Source organism: Nomascus leucogenys, chromosome 2 (assembly GCF_006542625.1).
Source record: "Nomascus leucogenys isolate Asia chromosome 2, Asia_NLE_v1, whole genome shotgun sequence".
NCBI lineage: Eukaryota > Metazoa > Chordata > Mammalia > Primates > Hylobatidae > Nomascus > Nomascus leucogenys.
Genome location: NC_044382.1, coordinates 52875876 through 52898520, shown reverse-complemented (window position 1 = coordinate 52898520; position 22645 = coordinate 52875876). Strand labels below are relative to the sequence as shown.

General features: G+C 42.2%; 2 protein-coding genes across 3 annotated transcripts in view; one reads left to right on the top strand and one right to left on the bottom strand.

Moving 5' to 3' along the window:
- Positions 1–1116, bottom strand: part of KCTD19 (potassium channel tetramerization domain containing 19) — a 42375-nt gene extending 41259 nt beyond the window's left edge. Inside the window, exon 1 of the mRNA XM_030795444.1 lies at positions 824–1116. Coding sequence (XP_030651304.1) covers positions 824–826 — 3 coding nt within the window. The 5' untranslated portion in view covers positions 827–1116. The remainder of the gene's footprint in view (positions 1–823) is intronic.
- LOC115830689 (leucine-rich repeat-containing protein 36-like) lies at positions 962–21645 on the top strand. 2 transcript variants are annotated; one of them, XR_004026246.1, is made up of 4 exons: positions 962–1049; positions 15702–15829; positions 20319–20511; positions 21555–21645. XR_004026246.1 is itself a non-coding variant. In XM_030795436.1 (3 exons), the coding sequence occupies exons 1-3, from the start codon at positions 980–982 to the stop codon at positions 20493–20495; spliced, it is 375 nt and encodes a 124-aa protein (XP_030651296.1). In that variant the 5' UTR covers positions 973–979; the 3' UTR covers positions 20496–20556. The 2 variants fall into 2 exon arrangements, 1 of the variants encoding a protein (XP_030651296.1); XM_030795436.1 differs by lacking the exon at positions 21555–21645 and having other exon boundaries at positions 973–1049; positions 20319–20556.
- The last annotated feature ends 1000 nt before the right edge of the window (positions 21646–22645 follow it).

Here is a 22645-nt window from a genome sequence, read left to right as displayed (position 1 = left end):
AAAAAAAAAAAAAGCTCCGTCCAAGTAAATTTCTTACCTTTTTTTTTTTTTTTTTGAGACAAGGTCTGGCTCTGTCACTCAGGTCGCCCAGGCTGGAGTGCAGTGGTGCAATCTCGGTTCACTGCAACCTCCACCTCCCGGGTTCAAGCGATTCTCCTGCCTCAGCCTCCCGAGTAGCTGGGACTACAGGCCGTGCCACCACACTCGGCTAATTTTTGTATTTTTAGTAGAGATGGGGTTTCACCATGTTGGCCAGGCTGGTCTTGAACTCCTGACCTCAGGTGATCCGCTCACCTCGGGCTCCCAAAGTGCTGGGATTACAGGCGTGAGACACCACGCCCAGCCCGTCCAAGTCAATTTCTAGAGCTAGAACTTCCTCATGCTCTAAAGACAGGACCCCAACTCCTCAGAGCCAGGATTCCCAACCTTTCAGATCTGGAGCTCCCCACCATGCCTTAGAGTTCTGTCCCCACGCTCCAATCCTTCAGATCTGGATCCCCCCTTCACACACACCCTCGCCTTGCCCCAGAGTCAGCATCCCCCAGCGCTGAGATATGAAGACCACCCCGTCAAAGGGGCACACGCCCAGCCCTCAGAACCGGAGTTCCCCACATCCTCGAGCCAGAACACTTCATCTCTCAAGACAGAGCGTTATTCTAACTTCTCAGAGCCAGCCCCCCAAATCCTTCCCAGCTGGGAGCCCCTCGCTCTCCCCCATGCGCCAGAGCCAGGTCTCGAACCACTTAGCCCCAATCCTTCGCCACAGCGGCCCCCATTCACCGCTTTGGTGCTTTTGGCGCCCCAGCTAGGGCTGGCTCCGTACCATGGTCGCGGCTCGAGCAGCGGGCGGGCGGTCGGTCTTGTGACCCGGCCAATAACGGCTCCTGGGGTCGCGGCGGCGCGCGGGGCGGGGCAGTGGGCGTGGCCTGGCGTACGCCGGGTGGTCTCGCGGGCGGCGGCAGGTGAGCGGCGGGCGGGGATGGCGGAGCAGTGGGAGCTGGACGAGGAAGGTATCCGCCGCCTGGGGGCGCTGACGCTGGAGCAGCCGGGTAGGGTCTGGCCGGGAGGGTGTGGACCGGAAACGTAGGGTCAGAAGCTGTGGAAAGAAAACTGAGGTGGAAGCCGGGGAACCTGAGATAGAGGCGAGGGAACCACAGAGAAGCGGTACCTGAGGATGGGGGGCGGGGGTATAAGTTGAGGCCGAAGGTTAGAGGGAGGTGGAGGTGGAGGAACTGAAGTACCGGGAGAGTGTGGGGCAGAGCCCAAGGAATTGAGAGAGAAGAGGGGAGTGTGAAGTAGGGAAGGAGAAACAAGGTTAACAGGGGACCCTGCGGCAGGTGACAGAACTGCGGGGGGCGGTGGCTGACCCCTGTAATCCCAGCACTTTGGGAGGCGGAGGCGGGTGGATCACCTGAGCGTGGCCAACATGGTGAAACCCCGTCTCTACTAAAATACAAAAATTAGCCGGGCGTGGTGGTTCAAGTCTATAATCCCAGCTACTCGGGAGGCTGAGGCAGGAGAATCGCTTGAACCCGGGAGGCGGAGATTGCAGTGAGCCGAGATCGCACCACTGCACTGCAGCCTGGGCGACAGAGCGAGACTCCATCTCAAAAAAATAATAATAATAAAATAAATAAATGATAAAATGCCTATTAGACATCCAAGTGTAAGGTACCTAGTAGGCAGTTGGATATATGGGTCTGGACCTCAGAGGAGATGTCAGGGTTAGAGATGCAAATTTTGGAGACATTAGCAATAGGTGGTATTTAAAGCTACGGGAGTGGATGAACTCAGCTAAGGAGAGAATGTCGATGGAGAAGTGAAAGAAAGCTTAAGACTCAACCTTGGAATATTTCGGTGTTTAGAGGTTGAATAGAGGAAGAATGTGGTATCTTGGAATTTGAGAAGGGGTAGCGTATCGAGCGAGCAATGGCCAACTATGCCAAATGCTATTGACAGGCTGAGCAACTTAAATGCAGAGTGTCTGTTAGATTTAGCAACATGGAACTTACTGGTGACCTTGACAGAGGGAGTTTTGGGAGGGTGTGGAGGAGGGAAACCAGATTGGAGTGGGATGAAAAAGGGAATGATATTTGAGGGGAAGAGACAGTGAAAGTAAGAACTTTTGCTGAAAATTGTAGCTGTAAAAGAGACTGCAGAAATAGATGGTAGCTGAAGTGTATGATGTGCAGTCAAGAACAGAACAGGAAGGATATACTAGAGCATGTCGGTAGTCTAATGATTAATTTAGTAGAGAGGGGAAAATATGTAATATTTACTTATTTTGACTGTTAAAATAATTCAATTAATTTATTCTGTGGGTAATATAATAATTGTACAGTGAGGGCCGGGCGTGGTGGCTCACGCCTGTAATCCCAGCACTCTGGGAGGCCGAGGCGGGCAGATCACGAGGTCAGGAGATGAGACCATCCTGGCTAACACAGTGAAATCCCGTCTCTACTAAAAATACAAAAAAAATTAGCGGGGCGTGGTGGTGGGCGCCTGTAGTCCCAGCTACCCGGGAGGATGAGGCAGGAGAATGGCGTGAACCCAGGAGGCGGAGCTTGCAGTGAGCCGAGATCGCGCCACTGCACTCCAGCCTGGGTGACAGAGCGAGACTCCGTCTCAAAAAAATAAAATAAAATAAAATAAAAATTGTACAGTGAGAAGAAAGCCCTGACTCCCCCATCCCTGTCTCATAGGCCTAGTTCCCCTTCCTAAAGGCAATTACTGTTGCCAGTATCTTGGATAGCTTTCCAGAAATATTCTCTACATATATAAGCATTTATCACTTATTTTATAATTGTATATTATGGCAATTTTCAAATATATACAAGAGTAGAGATAACAGAATAATGAACTCCATTAGCCTACCTCAACAGTTATCATCAATTCATGGCCAAGCTTCTTTCACGTATACCTCACCTATCCTCCACCCACCTCCAACCCCCAACACTGACTATTTTGAAGCAAATTCCAAGTATATGATTTCCTCCATAAATATTTCAGTATGTATTTTATTTATTTATTATTTTTATTATTTTTCAGATAGAGTTTTGCTCTGTCACCCAGGCTGGAGGGCAGTGGCGTGATCTTGGCTCACTGTAATCTCTGCCTCCCCATTTCAAGAGATTCTTCTGCCTCGGCCTCCCAAGTAACTGGAACTACAGGCACCCGCCGCCACGCCCGGCTAATTTTGTATTTTCAGTAGCGACAGGGTTTTGCCATGTTGGCCAGGCTGGTCTCGAATTCCTGACCTCAGGTGATCCATCCACCTCAGCCTCCCTAAGAGCTGGGATTATAAGTGCAAGCCACAGCACCTGGCCATTATGTATTTTTAAAAGCTAAGATCACTTAAAAAAAATCACATATGCAACCTAAAAAATTTAACAGTAATTTCTGTTTTTGGTTTTGTTTTGTTTTTGAGATGGAGTCTGGCTCTGTTGCCCAGGCTGGAGTGCAGTGGCATGATCTCAGCTCACTGCAACCTCCACCTCCGGGGTTCAAGCAATTCTCCTGCCTCAGCTTCCTGAGTAGCTGGGATTTCAGGCGTGTGCCACCATGCCTGGCTAATTTTTTTTATTTTTAGTAGAGACGGGGTTTCACCATGCTAGCCAGGCTGGTCTTGAACTCCTGACCTCAAGTGACTCAGCCTCCCAAAGTGAACAGTAATTTCTTGATATCATGAAATATCTAACTAGTGTTCTTATTTCCCCAGTTGTCCTATAATTTTTTAAAATTAGAATCCATGGCTGGGTGCGTTGGCTCATGCCTGTAATCCCAGCACTTTGGGAGGCCAAGGTGGGTGGATCACTTGAGGCCAGGAGTTCAAGACCAGCCTGGCCAACATGGTGAAACCCCGTCTCTATTAAAAATACAAAAATTAGCCGGACATGGTGGCTCACACCTATAATCCCAACTACTTGGGAGGCTGAGGCAGGAGAATCGCTTGAACCCAGGAGACGGAGGTTGTAGTGAGCTGAGATCACACCACTGCACTCCAGCCTGGGTGGCAGAGCAAGTCTCCATCTAAAAAGTAAAGGAAAATAAAATAAGAATCCGTATATGGTCCATGTATTGCAATTGGTTGATATATGTCTTAAGTCTTATTTGATCTGTAGGCGCCCCCTTTTTTTTCCCTAGCATTTTCAATTGTTTTTGAAGAAACTGGCTTCGAAAGAGTTTTCTATAACCTGAATTTTGCTCATTGCATTCCTAAGATGTTTAACATTTTCCCATGTTCCCTGTACTTCCTATGAATTGGTAGTGATGCTTAATCAGATTCAGGTTGGATTTTTTTTTTTTTCGCAAGATGATTTCATAGGTAATGGTGTATGTTTATGTTAGGAAGTATATGGTGCCTAGTGTTCTTTCTTTTCGTGATATCAGCCACTGAATATGATTACCTAAGTTAATTCATTAGGGATTGCAAAATGGTAATTGTCTATTTCTTTCATTTTTCTTCATTAACTGTAATACTTCTATAAAGAGAAATTTCCTCACATCAACTGTTTGCTTATCCTGAGGTACAGTTTGTATAGGAAAGGTAGCATAAAAGCCTGATTTTTTTTCACCTTATATGCCAGCTTTCAGAATGATGAGTTATTTTCTTAGCATTCTCCAAAGGTGACCAGTGAGGACTGTTTTGCTTTCTCGGTATCATTATAAACTCATCGATTTAAATATATGTCTTAGGGCCGAGCACGGTGGTTCATGCCTGTAATCCCAGCATTTTGGGAGGCTGAGGCGGATGGATCACCTGAGGTCAGGAGCTCAAGACCAGTCTGGCCAACATGGTGAAACCTTGTCTGTACTAAAAATAAAAAAAAAAATTAGCCTGGCATGGTGGCAGGTGCCTATAATCCCAGCTACTCAGGAGGCTGAGGCAAGAGAATCACTTGAGCCTGGGAAGCAGAGGCTGCAGTGAGCTGAGATCGCACCACTGTACTCCAGCCTGGACAAAAGACTGAGACTCAGTCTAAATAAATAAATAAATAAATAAATAAATGTCTTAGTCCCTTTTCTCTTGTCATAGCAGAATACCATAGACTAGGTAATTTATAAAGAACAGAAGTTGATTTGGCTCATGGTTCTGGAGGCTAGGAAGTCCAAGAGCATGGTGCCAGCATCTGGTGAGGGTCATTCCATGGTGGAAGGGCAGAAGGTGCATGTGTGAGATGTGAGAGAGAAAGAGAGAGAGAGAGAGAAGACTGAACTAATTCCTTTATTAGGATAACTAACTCTCATGATAACTAACTCCATGATAACAGCATGAAGCCACCGTTGACCTAATCACCTCTTAGAGGCCCCACCGCCCAGTGCTGTTACATTGGCAGTTACGTTTCAACATGAAAGCTGGGCATGGCGGCTTACACACTTTGGAAGGCCAGGGAGGAGGATGAGGCCAGGTATTTGAGACCAGCTTGGGCAACATAGCAAGATCCTGTCTCTACAAAAAATTTAAAAATTAACTGGGTGTTGAGCCGGGCGCGGTGGCTCAAGCCTGTAATCCCAGCACTTTGGGAGGCCGAGGCGGGTGGATCACGAGGTCAGGAGATCGAGACCATCCTGGCTAACACGGTGAAACCCCGTCTCTACTAAAAATACAAAAAATCAGCCGGGTGTGTTGGCGGGCGCCTGTAGTCCCAGCTACTCGGGAGGCTGAGGCAGGAGAATGGCGTGAACCCGGGAGGCGGAGCTTGCAGTGAGCCGAGATCGCGCCACTGCACTCCAGCCTGGGGGACACAGCAAGACTCCGTCTCAAAAAAAAAAAAAAAATTAACTGGGTGTTGGTAGTGTGTACCTGCAGTCCCAGCTTCTCAGGAGGCTGAAGTGGAAGGATCCTCTGACCCCAGGAGTTTTAGGCTGCAGTGCACTATGATAGTGCCACTGCACTCCAGCCTGGTTGACCGAGCAAGACCCTGTCTCTGAATAAATTAATACATTTCATCATGAGTTTTGGAGGGGACATTCAAACCATAGCAATATATTTCAATGTATGTTTTAATCCATTATAGTTCTTATCATAATTGATGTTCAGTTTATCCTAACTTTAGTTAATAGGTGATCTTTCAAGTTGAATCCTGAGTTCTTTTTAAAAAAGTTTTGTGGCTGGGTGTGGTGGCTCACGCCTGTAATCCCAGCACTTTGGGAAGCCGAGGGGGTGGATCACCTGAGGTTGGGAGTTTGAGACAAGCCTGGCCAACATGGTGAAACCCCATCTCTACTAAAAATACAAAAATTAGCTGGGCGTGGTGGCACATGCCTGTAATCCCAGCTACCTGGGAGGCTGAGGCAGGAGAATCACTTGAACCCCAAAGGCAGAGGTTGCAGTGAGCCAAGATCACGCCATTGCACTCCAGCCTGGGCAAAGAGAGCGAAACTCCATCTCAAAAAAAAAAAAAAAAAGAAAAAGTTTTATTTATTAGAAACATTCATTGTCATTATAAACAAGCTTTGTTAAAAGTTGTTAATTCAACTTCCAAATGAGCTGTAAATGGTTTTCATTAGAGAGACTACTTGATTTGTTGTTTTCAAATAGCAAATTTTTGCCCATTGGGGTTATGTAACCCATATATTAAAATTGGAAGATCATTCTTTTGTTCTTGGCATCTATGCTGTGCAGTGTTTGATTTGTTCTCTGATTTGTCTTCACTCTTTATAAACACTGAAACGAAATGCATAATCTCTTAAGACGTGCATTCATGTGAATCATTAAAGAATGTTTGTCTTTGTGGCAGTTTATCATTTTAATAATTCACGTTCCTTCTTAAAATGTTAAAATGTCTGCTCTTCAAAATAGACTGCAGTGAAAGGCATGAGAAGTGCTGTGCGTCATTGATGGAAACCATAATTGTCCTTAGCTTTTTTCCCATATTAACAGACTCTCAGGGTGTTAGATCATTACATACCACAGAATTGCCAATACACTGCCCTCAAAGTCAGGAAAATTTTATTTATTTATTTATTTATTTTCTTAAAAAAAAAAAAAAAAAAAAAAAAACATGGTCTTATTCTGTTGCCCAAGCTGGAGTGCAGTGGCATGATCATGGCTCACTGCAGCCCCGACCTCCTGGGCTCAAGCAATCCTCCTGACTCTGCCTACTGAGTAGCTGGGACTACAGGTGTGCACCACCATGCCCAGCTAATTTTTTCTTTTTTTGTAGAGATGGGTGCATTTTAAAAAGATATAATTCACATACTATAAAGTTCACCGTTTTAGTATTTATTTATTTATTTTGAGACAAGAATCTTGCCCTATTGCCCAGGCTTGAGTGCAGTGGCCCCACCTCAGCTCACTGCAACCTCTATCCCAGGTTCAAGCGATTCTTCTGCCTCAGCATCCCGAGTAGGTGGGACTGCAGGTGCGTGCCACCGTACCCTGCTAATTTTTGTGTTTTTAGTAGAGACAGGGTTTCACCATGTTGGCCAGGCTGGTCTCGAACTCCTGACTTCAGGTGATCCACCTGCCTCTGCCTCCCAAAGTGCTGGAATTACAGGCATGAGCCACCACGCCCAGCCCCATTTAAAAAATATACAATTCAGGGTCATTTTGTACATTTACAATGTTACGCAAGCATCATCGCTATCTATATATAGTTCCAGAACATTTTCATCAACCCATTAGGTAGTTACACCTCATTTCCCACTACCCCCGGCTCCTGGCAACCACTAAACTGCTTTCTGTCTCTGTGGATTTGCCTCTTCTGGGTATTTCATATCATTGGAATCATATACTATGTAGCCTTTTCTGTCTGGCTTCTTTGACTTAGCATAGTATTTTCATTATTCATTCATGTTTTAGCATGTATTAATACTTCATTCCTTTTTTAAAAAAATTAATAGACTTTATTTTTTAGAGCAGTTTTAGGTTTACAGAGAAATTGGGCATAAAGTACAGAGAGTTCTCATATACCGTTACCTCCCTTGTACCTCTCCCCACCCACCCCATTTCCCTTAATTTTAATATCATGCATTATTGTGGTATATTACAATTTATGAACCAATATTGATGCTATTATTAACTAAAGTCCATAGTTTACATTAGAGCTCACTTTTCGTGTTGTACAGTTTTATGGTTTTTGACAATTATGTCGTGTCCACCATTATTATTTTTTATTTATTTATTTATTTTTTGAGATAGAGTCTCGCTCTGTTGCCCAGGCTGGAGTGCAGTGGCATGGATCTCGGCTCACTGCAAGCTCTGTCTCCCAGGTTCACGCCATTCTCCTGCCTCAACCTCCCGAGTAGCTGGGACTACAGTCGCCTGCCACTGTGCCTGGCTAATTTTTTGTATTTTTAGTAGAGACGGGTTTTCACCGTGATCTCGATCTCCTGACCTCATGATCCGCCTGCCTCGGCTTCCCAAAGTGCTGGGATTACAGGCGTGAGCCACCGTGCCTGGCCGTCCACCATTATTTTTTATTTTTTGAGGCAGAGTCTTGCAGTGCAGTGGCACGATCTCGGCTCACTGCAACCTCTGCCTCCTGGGTTCAAGTGATTCTCATGCCTCAGCCTCCCGAGTAGCTGGGACTGCAGGCATGTACCACCATGCCTGGCTGGTTTTTGTATTTTTAGTAGAGACGGGGTTTCACCATGTTGGCCAGGCTGGTCTCGAACTCCCAATCTCAGGTGATCCACCTGCCCCAACCTCCCAAAGTGCTGGGATTACAGGCATGAGCCAGCGTGCCCGGCCAGTCATGTCCACCATTATAATAACAGTTTTACTAACCTAAAAATCCCCTGTGCCCCACCATCTGTTTATCCCTCCCTCACCCCAAACCCCTGACAACTATCAGGTGAAATTTGCCCCCGATATTTCACATAGGTTCTTTTCTGTTTTCCCTAAGTGTGGGCTAGTCTGAGAAATAAAGGGATAGAGTACAAAAGAGAAATTTTAAAGCTGGGTGTCCAGGGGAGACATCACATGTTGGCAAGTTCTGTGATGCCCCCTGAGCCATAAAACCAGCAAGTTTTTATTAGTGATTTTCAAAAGGGGAGGGAGTGTAGGAATAGGGTGTGGGTCACAGAGATCACATGCTTCATGAGGTAATAAGATATCACAAGGTAAATGGAGGCAGGGCGAGATCACAGGACCACAGGACTGGGGTGAAATTAAAATAGCTAATGAAGTTTCAGGCACACATTGTCATTGATAACATCTTATCAGGAAACAGAGTTTGAGAGCAGACAACTGGTCTGACCAAAATTTATTAGGCGGGAATTTCCTTGTCCTAATAAGCCTGGGAGCACTACAGGAGACCAGGGCTTATTTCATCCCACAGCTGTGACCGTAAAAGACATCTGCCCCCAAAGCGGCCATTTTAGAGGCCTCCCCTCAGGGATGCATTCTCTTTCTCAGGGATGTTCCTTGCTGAGAAAAAGAATTCAGCGATATTTCTCCTATTTGCTTTCGAAAGAAGAGAAATATGGCTCTGTTCCGCCCAGCTCACCGGCAGTCAGAGTTTAAGGTTATCTCTCTTGTTCCCTGAACATTGCTGTTATCCTGTTCTTTTTTCAAGGTGCCCAGATTTCATATTGTTCAAACACACATGCTCTACAAACAATTTGTGCAGTTAATGCAATCATCACAGGGTCCTGAGGCGACATACATCCTCCTCAGTTTACGAAGATGATGGGATTAAGAGATTAAAGTAAAGATAGGCATAGGAAATCACAAGGGTATTGATTGGGGAAGTGATAAGTGTCCACGAAATCTTCACAATTTATGTTCTTCTGCCATGGCTTCAGCTGGTCCCTCCGTTCGGGGTCCCTGACTTCCCGCAACAGACAACCACTGATCTTTTTTTTTTTTTTTTGAGATGGAGTTTTGCTGTTGTTGCCCAGGCTGGAATGCAGTGGCACGACCTTGGCTCACTGCAGCCTCTGCCTCCCGGGTTCAAGCGATTCTCCTGCCTCAGCCTCCCGAGTAGCTGGGATTACGGGCATGTGCCACTACGCCCAGCTAATTTTGTATTTTTAGTAGAGACAGGATTTCTCCACGTTGGTCAGGCTGGTCTCAAACCCCCGGCCTCAGGTGATCCACCCGTCTCGGTCTCCCAAAGTGCTGGGATTACAGGCGTAAGCCACCACACCTGGCCCAACCACTGGTCTTTTATTGTTGCCTTTTTCAGAGTGTCATATAGTTGGAATCATATAGTATGTAACCTTTCAAACTGATTTCTTTCACTTAGCAATATGTATTTAAGGCTCCTCCATGTCTTTCCATGATTGATATCCCATTTCTTTTTATTGCTGAATAATATTCTACTCTGTGGATGTACCATTGTTTGCTTATCCATTTACCTATTGAAGGACATCTTGGTTGCTCTCAAGTTTTGGTAATTATGAAGAAAGCTGCTGTAAATATTCATGTGCAGGTTTGGGTGTGGACATAAAGTTTCAACTCATGTGAGTAAATATCAAGGGATTTACTTGTGTTTAGCTCTGCAAGAAACTGCCAAGTTGTCTTCTCAGGTGGCTTCACCATTTTGTATTCCCACCAGCAATGAATGAGAGTTCCTTTTGCCCCACATCCTCACCAACATTTAGCATTGTGAAAGTTTTAAGATTTAGGCCATTCTAACAAATTTATAGTGGTATCTCATTTTAATTTGTAATTTCCTAATGATTTATGATGTTGACCATTTTTTTCATATGTTTGTTTAGTGGAGTGTCTGTTTTGGGGTTTATTTTTATTGCTTTTTAGAGACAAGTTCTTGCTATGTTGCCCAGGCTGGACTTGAACTTCTGGGCTCAAGCAATCCTTCTGTCTCAGCCTCCCCAGTAGCTGAGACTACAGGTATGTGCCACTGCATCCAGTTTTTCTTTTGCCTACTTTTTTTTTTTTTTTTTTTTTAGAAATAGGGTAATCTTACTTTGTTGCCTAGGTTGGAGTGCAGTGGTGCCATCATGACTCACTGTAGCCTGGAATTCATGGTTTCAAGTGATCCTCCCACTTCAGCCTACCAAGTAGCTAGGACTACTGGGCTGTGCCACCACACTCGGCTAATTTTTTTTTATTTTTTGTAGAGACAGGGTCCTACTATGTTGCCCAGGCTTGTCTCAAACTCCTGGCCTCAAATGATCTGCCTGCCTAGGCCTCCCAAAGTGCTGGGATTACAGACTTGAGCCACCATGCCAGGCCCGTCATTCCTTTTTATGGCTGAGTGATAGTCCCTCTTGTGGATATACCACATTTTTGTTTATTCATTCATCTGTTGATGGGCATTTGGGTTGTTTACATCTTTTGGATATTTTGAATAATGCTGCTATGGATGTTGGTGTACAAATATCTGTTCAGGTCCTTGCTTTCAATTCTTTTGGATATATACCCAGAAGTGGAGTTATTCTATTGTTCTTTTGTGCTCTTATTTTCATTCTTTGGTCTTCATTTCAAAAATGACCTTTTAATTTTTATTATTTCTTTCTTTTCTTTTTCTTTTCCTTTTTTTTTTTTTTTTTTTTTTGAGAAGGAGTTTCACTCTTGTTGCCCAGGCTGGAGTGCAATGGCGTGACTGCAGCCCCCGCCTCCTGGATTCAAGTGATTCTCTTGCCTCAGCCTTCTGAGTAGCTGGGATTACAGGCATGTGCCACCATGCCGAGCTAATTTTTTTGTATTTTTAGTAAAGACAGGGTTTTGCCATGTTGGTCAGTCTGGTCTCGAACTCCTGGCCTCAGGTGATCTGCCCACCTCGGCCTTCCAAAGTACTGGGATTACAGGCGTGAGCCACCACACTCGGCCTAATTTTTATTATTTCTTGAATTCTGTCTTCTCTATATTCAAATTTTTTTCCTTTCTAATCATCTTTCTGAATTTGTCTATTCTAATTTACATTTTTCAGTTAATTCCCACATTTTTGGGTCTCAAGATCCCTTTACACCTTAAAAAAATCATTGAGGGCTGGGCGTGGTGGTTCATGCCTGTAATCCCAGCACTTTGGGAGGCCGAGGCAGGCGGGTCACCTGAGGTCGGGAGTTTGAGACCAGCTTGCCCAACATGGAGAAACTCCATCTCTGCTAAAAATACAAAATTAGCTGGGTGTGGTGGCGTATGCCTGTAATCGCAGCTACTCGGGAGGCTGAGGCAGGAGAATCGCTTGAACCCAGGAGGCAGAGGTTGTGATGAGCTGAGATGGCGCCATTGCAGTCCAGCCTGGGCAACAAGAGTGAAACAATGTCTCAACAACAAAAAAATTATTGAGGACCTCAAAGAGCTTTTGTTAATGTGGACTATATCTACTAATATCTACCATACAGAAATTAAAACTGAGAAAAATTTAAAATATTTATTAACTTATTAATAGGTAACCATAACATAGACATTATATAATATAAATATTTTTATGAAAAATAACTATTTCCTAAAATAAAAAAATAGTGAGGAAAGTATCACTGATTTATATTCTTACAAACCTCCTTAATGTTTTGCTTAAAAGAAGACAGCTAGATTCTCATATCTGCTTCTACATTTAATTTGTTATGATATATTGTTTTGCTTGAAATATGTGAAAAAAGTCTGGCCTCATATAGAAATGTAGTCGGAAAAGGAAGGAATATTTTAATAGTCTCTCATCGAATTTTTTATATTCTTCTTTGATACAATATGAAAACAGGACAAGTGGTAGTTTCTTAAAGTTTAGTAGAATGTGGAATCTGAAACATCAATGAAATTTTTGTACTGTTACTTCAAAATCTATTGGTATATCTTACATATGGATGAATCTTTTACCCATGCATGATTTTGTAACGTTACACATTGGTCATTTGAAAAATATTGACTCACTAAGTTATGTAGATCTTCCAAATATTGACAAATTTCATTATATAATGTTTAAAAATCATGTTTGTTAATATCATCATCAATGTCATTTGAAAAACCTTTCAAGTGTTGAGAAGCCGTCAAGTTCATGGTGGCAGATAAAAGCTTTTCAAATTTCTAATTTCTGCTTGGAAGCTGAAATTTTTTTTTTTTTTTTTTGAGACAGAGTCTCGCTCTGTTGCCCAGGCTGGAGTGCAGTGATGTGATCTTGGCTCACTGCAACCCCTGTCTCCTGGGCTCAAGCAATTCTTCTGCCTCAGCCTCCTGAGTAGCTGGGATCACAGGCATGTGCCACCATGCCTCGCTAATTTTTGTATTTTTGGTAGAAACGTGGTTTCACCATGTTGGCCAGGCTGGTCTCGAACTCCTGACCTCAAGTGATCCGTCCACCTCAGCCTCCCAAAGTGTTGGGATTGCAGACATGAGCCACTGCACCCAGCCATGATTCATTCTTAAGGTGCCAGTAGCTTTTGCTCTTGCACCATAAGTGTAAATGTTAATACTGTAAAAAAAAAAAAGACAATTAGTGTCTTCATATTATTATGAAAATAATTCTTTAAAAGTAGTTTTAACTTTGTGGACCCCTGTACATGTCTTAGGGACCTCCAGGGGTTTAGGCACCATACTTTGAGAGCTGCTACATTGCTATGATGTTTTTAAGCTTGTTTTGAAATATTAAGTTACAGTTTTCATTTGTGGATGTATCTTTCTGGAGTGCTTTTAATTTTAGGGGTATTATTCTGCTCATTTTAAAAAAATAATAACCTCATATAAGATTTGACTATAATCCTTTTCTGTGGCTCTTTAAGTACAGTTAAGTTTTCGTACACTTTTAGGTGGGAAAGGTGGACCAGAATAGCTTTTTTAGTTTCAAGGTTTTGGAGCTCCCTCTTCTGTTGTGTTCACAAAATAGTGTAACATATGACATGCTTCCTGAGATCCGTCCACTCTGCTTCCGTCCCCTATTCATATCTGGACCTTTTATTTCCTTTGCATCTATGTCCCTGCTCCATTCAATGTAGATTCTACTCCCACTAATTTCTCCATGGTATGCGTCTTGTCCTGAAAGGGATCTTTGGTTTATGACTTTTTAAAGCTTATGGGGGCCAGGCACGGTGGCTCACGCCTGTAATCCCACACCACTTTGGGAGGCCAAGGCAGGTGGATCACCTGAGGTCAGGAGTTCGAGACCAGCCTGGGTAACATAGTGAAACCCCGTCTCTACTAAAAGTACAAAAATTAGCCAGGCATAGTGGCTCACACCTTAATCCCACCTACCTGGGAGGCTGAGGCAGGAGAATCACTTGAACCCAGGAGGTGGAGGTTGCAGTGAGCCAAGATTGCACCATTGCACTCCAGCCTGGGTGACGAGTGAGATTCCATCGCAATAAATAAATAAATAATAAAATAAAATAAAGTTTATGGGACCCAGACTGGTCTAGCACCTTAAGATCTTACTTCAGTGCAGTCTCCTGGCACTTATCTGCAAACTGGATTCTGTAGAACTCTCTTCAAGTTTTGGTTGCTATTCGCAGTTTGGCCTACCACCCTTGCCAGTGAGTTCTTGCTGACAGTTTTGAGATTCTCCTCTTTTCTGTGCTGTTAGTAGTCTAGTTGACACCCAGGCTCAGTGGCTCATGCCTGTAATCCCAGCACTTTGGGAGGCTGAGACTGGTGGATCACCTGAGGTCAGGAGTTCAAGAGCAGCTTGGCAAAACCCCATTTCTACCTAAAATACAAAAAATTAGCGGGGTGTGGTGGTGCATACCTGTATTCCCAGCTACTTGGGAGGCTGAGGCAGGAGAATCGCTTGAAGTCGGGAGGCGGAGGTTGCAGTGAGCTGAGATCACGCCACTGCACTCCAGCTTGGGCAAAAGAGCGAGACTCCATCTCAAAAAAAATAGAAAAAAATGTCTAGTTGACTTTTATCTACTTCTTCTCATATATATATTCTATATATATATTCTATAGAATATAGAATATATAGATTAGATTATAGAATCTAGAATATATATTATAGAATATAGAATATATAGATTCTATAGAATATATTCTATAGAATCTATATATTCCACACACACACACACACGCATTCTCTCTTTAAAAACAGTTATACATGCAAAAAAGTTATATTTTCCATCACTTAATTTCTTAAAGATCTTTCCATATGAACATCTATAAATCTACCTCATTCTTTTTCATGGTTGTATTATGGTAATTAACACTTGTGTAGCACTTACCATGTGGCCCGGCACTGTTCTATGTTTTGTACATATATATTAATTTAATTCTTGTAACACCTTATGAATTGAGTACAATTGTTACCCCCATTTTACAGATGAGGAAACTGATGCACAGAGAGGTTAAGTGACTTGAACAAGGTCACAGATGTAGTATATTGTCTTTCGTATCAATGTACTATTATTTAGGCTGTCTAGCTCTATTTTTCTGCTGATGGATCTTTGACAGTTTTCTATTTCTTTCTTTTTAATTTTTTTTACTATCTTAAAACCGCTCTGAAATTGACATCCTTGTGCTATATTTTATATAACCTGCCAAAATTTTATGGCTGTTATCCATAGGGCTAAATCCTAGCAGTGGGTTTGCTGAATATCTTTTGAAATTTTGTTTTGAGAACTTTTGGAGACTTTTAGTACATCCTTCAGGGAAATTAGAAAAACCCAAGGGCTCTATAAAACTAAGGTTCAATGTCACTATATTAGACCATACTGCTGCTTTTAAAAAGAAGATCTGATCTTATGAGGCTTGGATGTAGGGCCTTTCACAGTTGAGATATGGGAGGAAGAAAGGCCTACTTTCACTGACTCTGCTGTTGATCCGAGCAGGGATCATAATATATCTACTGATGATCTCTTTTCAGAACTGGTGGAGTCTCTTTCATTGCAGGGATCTTATGCTGGAAAAATCCATTCCATTGGTGATGCCTTCAGAAATTTTAAAAATCTCCGATCCTTAGATTTATCAAGGAATTTGATCACTAGCCTTAAGGTAAGTTCTATATTCTATGACCAGCCAGATCTGCCCAATTTATTTTTTTGATGGGAAGAAATAAGAGATCATGTCATCCTGGGGAATATAGGACCTTCCCTTTAAATGATTCCCAACTAATTATTTATTATAAAATTCTTTCAACTTTGCAGTATATTTTAAATTGTTATAAAATATTGGGAGGGTAATTTATTTTATACTCTGGGAAAACTATATTAAGATATCACTGTCTAGAGCAAATGCATAAATTTTAATGTGTATAAAAAATTATGAAGAACACTTGTAAAAGTACAGATTCTCAGTCCCTACTGTGAGAGCTGGTCTGATTTAGTAGGTCTAGGGTAGGCTCAGGACATACTCAGGGGATTCTGATGATGGTTGTACCTGGAGCATACATGGAGAAACACTGGCCTGTGTTGTTATTGTGGGTTTTTTCTATGAGGAGAAGGAAGGTGTGGTATTCGGAAAATTTAAGGCAGGGGATGGTGGAGTAGAGGGCAGTATAGGAAGGCAGGAGGGACCAAGCATGAACAGTGTGCGTGTGGATTAGCAAACACGCACAAAGAACTCTACAAACATGAGTGTACACACACAGAGATGGAGTTTTGTTTTCTTTGTGATAGACCCCCAAATACTGCTTCTTCCTCATGTTCCCATTTTGCCCAAGCTCTGTACCTGTCTTGGCAAAGCCCTTCTATGCAAGATCGGGAGTGACAAAGACTCACAGATGCTATCCAGGATTAGTTACCGATCTCCTGGGTCATCTACCAGTTTTGCACTTCCTAGGGGATATTTGTTCAACAACACATCCAGACCCAATCCCAACGTTTAGCTAAGGGCCTATAAGATCAAAAGCCCCAACAAGATCAAATTTCCATCTAGGACTCTAAAATCAGTAACTCCAAGTTCAACTAGGTCTTTAGACTATTTTTTAGCAGCCATTTATATTTGGCCTATCAGTTTCAGAAAGGATTAGTTCTTTCAGAGGTGATAGCATCCAATTTAAAAAATGAAAAGATGGCCGGGCACAGTGGCTCATGCCTGTAATCCCAGCACTTTGGGAGGCCGAGGCGGGCAGATCACAAGGTCAGGAGATCGAGACCATCCTGGCTAACACAGTGAAACCCTGTCTCTACTAAAAATACAAAAAAAAAAAAAAAAGCCAGGCGTAGTGGCGGGCACCTGTAGTCCCAGCTATTTGGGAGGCTGAGGCAGGAGAATGGCATGAACCCGGGAGGTGGAGCTTGCAGTGAGCTGAGATCACGCCACTGTACTCCAGCCTGGGTGACTGAGCGAGACTCCGTGTCAAAAAAAAAAAAAAAATGAAAAGATAAAATATAAAAATAAAGTATTAGTTCAGAGTTGCTTAGGTCTCTTTTGTTTGTTTATTCTTTTTCTGGCTAAAAAATTAAGTGAACATTGCTGTAATTTGTTTTTATACTTCCTTTCTTTCCACTTCTGTAAATTGGGTGAAAAACTTATGAAAATTAATCAAATTAGGGCTGGGCATGGTGACTCACACCTGTAATGCAGCGCTTTGGAAGGCTGAGGCAGCCAGATTGCTTGAGCCCAGGAGTTCAAGACCAGCCTGAGCAATGAGACCCCTATCTCTATTTTAAAAAATCAAGTTGGCTGGGCACAGTGGCTCATGCCTGTAATCTCAGCACTTTGGGAGGCCAAGGTGGGCGGATCACAAGGTCAGGAGTTCGAGACCAGCCTGGCCAACATGGTGAAACCCCATCTCTACTAAAAATACAAAAATTAGCCAGGCATGGTGGCAGGCGCCTGTAGTCCCAGCTGCTTGGGAGGCTGAAGTAGGAGAATTGCTTGAACCCGGGAGGTGGAGGTTGCAGTAAGCCGAGATCGCACCTCTACACTCCAGCCTGGGCAAAAGAGTGAGACTGTCTCAAAAAAAAAAAAAAAATCAACTTAACACATGTAATCAAATAGAACATATATAAGACTCCTGGTACAGTGCTTGGCATATAGGAAGCACTCAGTAATGTTAGTTTTCTATATTTTTTGAATCTATGATTTTTATTTATTTATTTTTTTGAGACAAAGTCTCACTCTTTCGCCCAGGTTGGAATGCAGTGGTACGATCTCGGCTCACTGCAACCTCTGCCTCCCAGGTTCAGGAGATTATCCTGACTCAGCCTCCTGAGTAGCTGAGATTACAGGCACCCACCACCACATCCAGCTAATTTTTGTATTTTTAGTAAAGACAGGGTTTCACCATGTTGGCCAGGCTGGTCTCGAACTCCTGACCTCAGGTGATCTGCCCACCTCAGCTTCCCAAAGTGCTGGGATCACAGACATAAGCCACCATGCCCAGCCGCATCTGTGACTTTATATTAATCTTTAACAGTTCTGAATCCCTTTGTTTAATTTTCCTGAGAGAAAAAGTTTTGTGATTATTCGTAGTGTAACTTTGGGGAATATATAAATTCATGCCAACTGGTAAAAGTGAGAGGATAAGAAAGAGTTTCCTTAATTTTTACACTGAGAGACATTAAAAGATGACTTGAGCCAGGTGTGGTGGTTTATGTCTGTAATCCCAGCACTTTGGGAGGCTGAGGCAGGAGGATCACTTGAGGCAAGGAGTTTGAGACTAGCTTGAGCAACAAAGCAAGACCCCGTCTCTACAAAACAAAAACAAACAAACAAAAACCATAGTTGGTGGTGCGTGCCTATAATCCCAGCTATTTGGGAGGCTGAAGCAGGAGGATCCCTTGCCCCAGGAGTTCAAGGCTGCAGTGAGCCATGTTCGTGCCACTACACTCTAGCCTGGGTGACAGAGCAAGATCCTCTCTCAGAAAAAACCAAAAAACAAAAAAACTTGAGCTGGGCCATTAGACCATGAAAGACAGTCCTAATGGTGCACTGCCCTGAGAGTGAGGCCAAGGGCACTGATAGCTATTCCTCACCACTGACCCATTAACAATATGGAAGTTAATGGAATTGGAGAAAAAACAAAACAAAACAAAAACAAATACAAAACGAAAGAAATGCATCAAAGTATAAACAGGGTTGTGTTGGGAATGTTTTGTATCTATCTCTGAGTTTTCTAAATTTCTTGCAATGACAAAATGATAATTTTAAATGGGAGGAGAATAAAAACATTATTTTATAAATACATGATGGAAAATATTTCACCTTTCTGAAATAATTCTCAATGACAGAATTCCTTCTATGGAAAGCATTTTTACTATTTTTTTTTTTTTTGCATTTTTACTATTAAAAGTATATGATTAACCAGGCACAGTGGCTCATGCCTGTAATCCCAACACTTTGGGAGGCCAAGGCAGGATAACTGCTTGAGCTCAGGAGTTCAAGACCAGCCTGGGCAACATAGTAAGACATTGTCTCTACTAAAAATAAAAAAATAGTTAGCCAGGTGTAGTGGCACATGCCTGTATTCCCAGCTACTCAGGGGCTGAGGCGAGAGGATCACTTGAGCCCAGGAAGTCAGGGTTGCAGTGAGCTCTGATTGTGCCACTGCACTCCAGCCTGGGCGATAGAGTGATACCCTGTCTAAAAAAAAAAAAAAAAAGTATGCGATTATACATATATGTACATGTTTTGAAATTGTCCTGAAATTTAGTATTGGGCAAAAGCAGCTAACTAGCTAAATACATAAAGATGAAATCTTTTCAATAGCAGATTTCAGCAGAGGAAGAAAATTGTGGCTTTTCCTCTTGAGTTTGCCAGTCCTGATTGTACTGTTGCCAGTTAGGTAGAGGGTGGGGTTGCTAAATCTACAAGAAAGAGAACTAAACAAGGAAGAACATTTCTGCAAAGGAGAACTGACTGATTGATTAAATGGGAAGCTTGCGTGGTAGCAGGAACTCTGAAGAGGAAAACAAACACAGTCTAGGAGGCCTAGACTGGTCCAGGAGGGAGGACTTGGAGACAGCATTGTTTTGTTTCCCTAATTAGTCCTTTGACCATATAAGTGAGGCACTGAGATATAAGAACACAACACAACACACACACACATACACACACACACACACACACTCTTTTTTTTTTTTTTTTTTAACCATGCCCCTTTCCCCCAGAACCAGCTTTTTTGCTTACCTCCCTTCTTGTAAATTAAGGTGCTTGTGGGATCAGGAGATGGGTTGGAACAAAAGTGAGAGAATTCTAATGTGGCTTGGCCACTGGGAAACCACTGTGAAGGATTGGATTGCATTGGGAGAATAATTGGAGAGCCAACAGAAGTGGAGAATTGACTTCAGATATTTGAATATCAAAAGAAGGAAATGTATTATATATATGAATTATTTAACATATGGAACACCCAGTGCTCATGGACTGCAGTGGTCTTATTCTCAGACAAGTTAAGTGGGAGTTCCAGCCCTGCCTTTCTCACGGGGACTCGGATAATATGTTTAAGGACAGAAAGTAACATATATTTCCACCTTTATCTATGAGGTTCCTAGTCTTTACCAATATGTCATTTCATAATGTGGTGTTTTCCTTGTAGGGAATCCAGTATTTATGTTCACTCCAAGACCTGAATTTATATTATAACAACATTCCTTCATTAGTGGAAGTGTCCCGTCTACAACCGTTACCCTTCCTCAAAGAACTGGATTTGAGACTTAATCCTGTTGTAAGGAAAGATACAGATTATAGGCTCTTTGCTGTATATACACTATAAACTCTGGAGAAATTAGGTAAGACCTTCCTTCTCTGTTCCTTTCCACAGAATCTTACTTTAAATCAGCTGCCCCTTAGCCTTTTGGATGTTGGCCCAGAGTGTGCACCGGCAGGATATATTTGTTTATTAGTCAATATTTATGTAACTCTTTTGTGTTGGCAGGATGTATGACGAGTTCTTTTATTGTTTATTGAATGACAGTCTATGATTTTATCAGTTACTTCCAGCTTTAGTTTTCTTCAGTTGATGGTTTCACCGCCCCTTCCTCCTCAACACAAAATTTCCAGATTGAGAATTATTTTTCCAGGTGCCCCAACTTTGCAACTGTATTAGCAATAGAAAGCTGATACAATTTATTTGGGGGCTTAGTTGGCAAGAAAGAAGAAATATTCCTTCAAATGAGCTGGTCTGTATTTTCTTATTATTTTACTTTATTTTTTATTTATTTATTTATTTTGAGACAGGGTCTCACTCTGTTGCCCAGGCTGGAGTGCAGTGGCACGATCTTGGCTCACTGCAGCCTGGACCTCCCGGGCTCAAGCAATTCTCACATCTCAGTCTCCCAAGTAGCTGGGACTACAGGCACGCACCACCACACCCAGCTAAGTTTTGTATTTTTTGTAGAGACAGGGTTTCATCATGTTGCCCAGGCTGGACTTCCTTATAATTTTATTGTTGAGTATACATTTCTTATTGATATAAAATTGGATTTCACATGGCCCTGGGAAAGTAATTGTAGGGAAACTAAGTAAACTCTTTCAGACAATGGTATGACTTTCAGCCCTAACATTAGGCCTTTGAATTGTTTACTGTCCAAGCTCTGCTTTCCTGAAGGGTAGTTGCAACTGTGAGGCAGTGGTCGCTATGGCTCCCTGCAGTCTCCCTGAGTTACTGCCTGCTCCAGTGACAACATAATAGCATTATTTTGTGACCTGTCTCTAACACACCAAGATGAGACTGGTCTTAATTTTTCCTCTGTGAATATGGTTTTCTGATTAACTACTAGTTATGTTTACGCCAAAAAAAGAAACATGCTCAGACCACGGTTTTTGCCTCCAGATGACTGAACTGTACGTGAAGGTGAGAGAAAAGCTGCCAAGCTGCATTTTAGTCAGTTGGGCAACAGTGAAAATTTTCTTTTAGAGGTGGAAAAAAGTTAAGAAGATTCTTTATAAAATTTTTAAAGTTTGGTTCTGGACATAGGAAATAGTGAATTCCTGCTTAGCTTTCTTCATTTTCCAGCAGAAATTTCCCACAAATTGTAAGAATCCTCAGATCAGGAATAAAAGTATTTATTCTGCAAACTGAGATTTATCTGGGATGATAATCTGGCCCTCAGTGGGTACATTCCTGTTTTCTTGAACTTTGGGTATAATTGTTATAACTTCTCTAAAGTTGTTGTTCACAGGTTATAGATAGGGATTCTATGAGATTACTTATAAGTATAAATGCTTACCAACTCTTTCTCGGTAGAGTTATCAATCAGTTCCTGATCTTTTCCTATTGAATTAGGATTACATTACCATGGGCAAGATTGTTAGAGATAAATTTGTTAAAGGAAGGGAAGAGAAGCATTTCTCTTCAAAACAAAAAGTGAACAAACCTTGAGGCTCTAAAATTTCTGAATGGTAGCTTTGTCCATTTCTTGTTACTAAAATCTTATCAAAAGAAGTTACCATTATCTTCTACCCCCAAACCTATGCTTTTTAAAAAGTAGCTTTATTATTTTTTAAAAATAAATAGCAGTCCATTACAATTTTAATAATACAGAAAAGTACACTGAAAAAAGTCAAAATCACTTCATATCCTACAACTGAGAGTTAACTATTAGTAATGTTTGGTATATATCCTTCCAGATATCCTTGTACTATAGACACATATAGATAATATCAGCATTTTTTTCTGATGACAAAGGTAATATATGCTTATTGTTGAGAATTTGGAAAGTACAGAAAAAAACACAAGGGATAAAATAAGTAATTCATAATCCTACCATTCAGAAAGAAACATTCATTATATTCCGGTAAATATCCTTTTTTTTTTCTTTTTGAGACAGAGTCTTGCTCTGTCACCCAGGCTGGAGTGCAGTGGTGCGATCTTGGCTCACTACAACCTCTGCGTTCCGGGTTCAAGTGATTCTGCTGCCTCAA

Bases quoted from the DNA above. Each gene is read 5' to 3' on its own strand.
- LOC115830689 (XM_030795436.1), top strand. From the start codon at position 980: ATGGCGGAGCAGTGGGAGCTGGACGAGGAAGGTATCCGCCGCCTGGGG. The intron at 1,050-15,701 runs GTAGGGTCTGGC...ATCTCTTTTCAG, and splicing joins GCTGACGCTGGAGCAGCCGG to AACTGGTGGAGTCTCTTTCA. The intron at 15,830-20,318 runs GTAAGTTCTATA...TTTTCCTTGTAG, and splicing joins ATTTGATCACTAGCCTTAAG to GGAATCCAGTATTTATGTTC.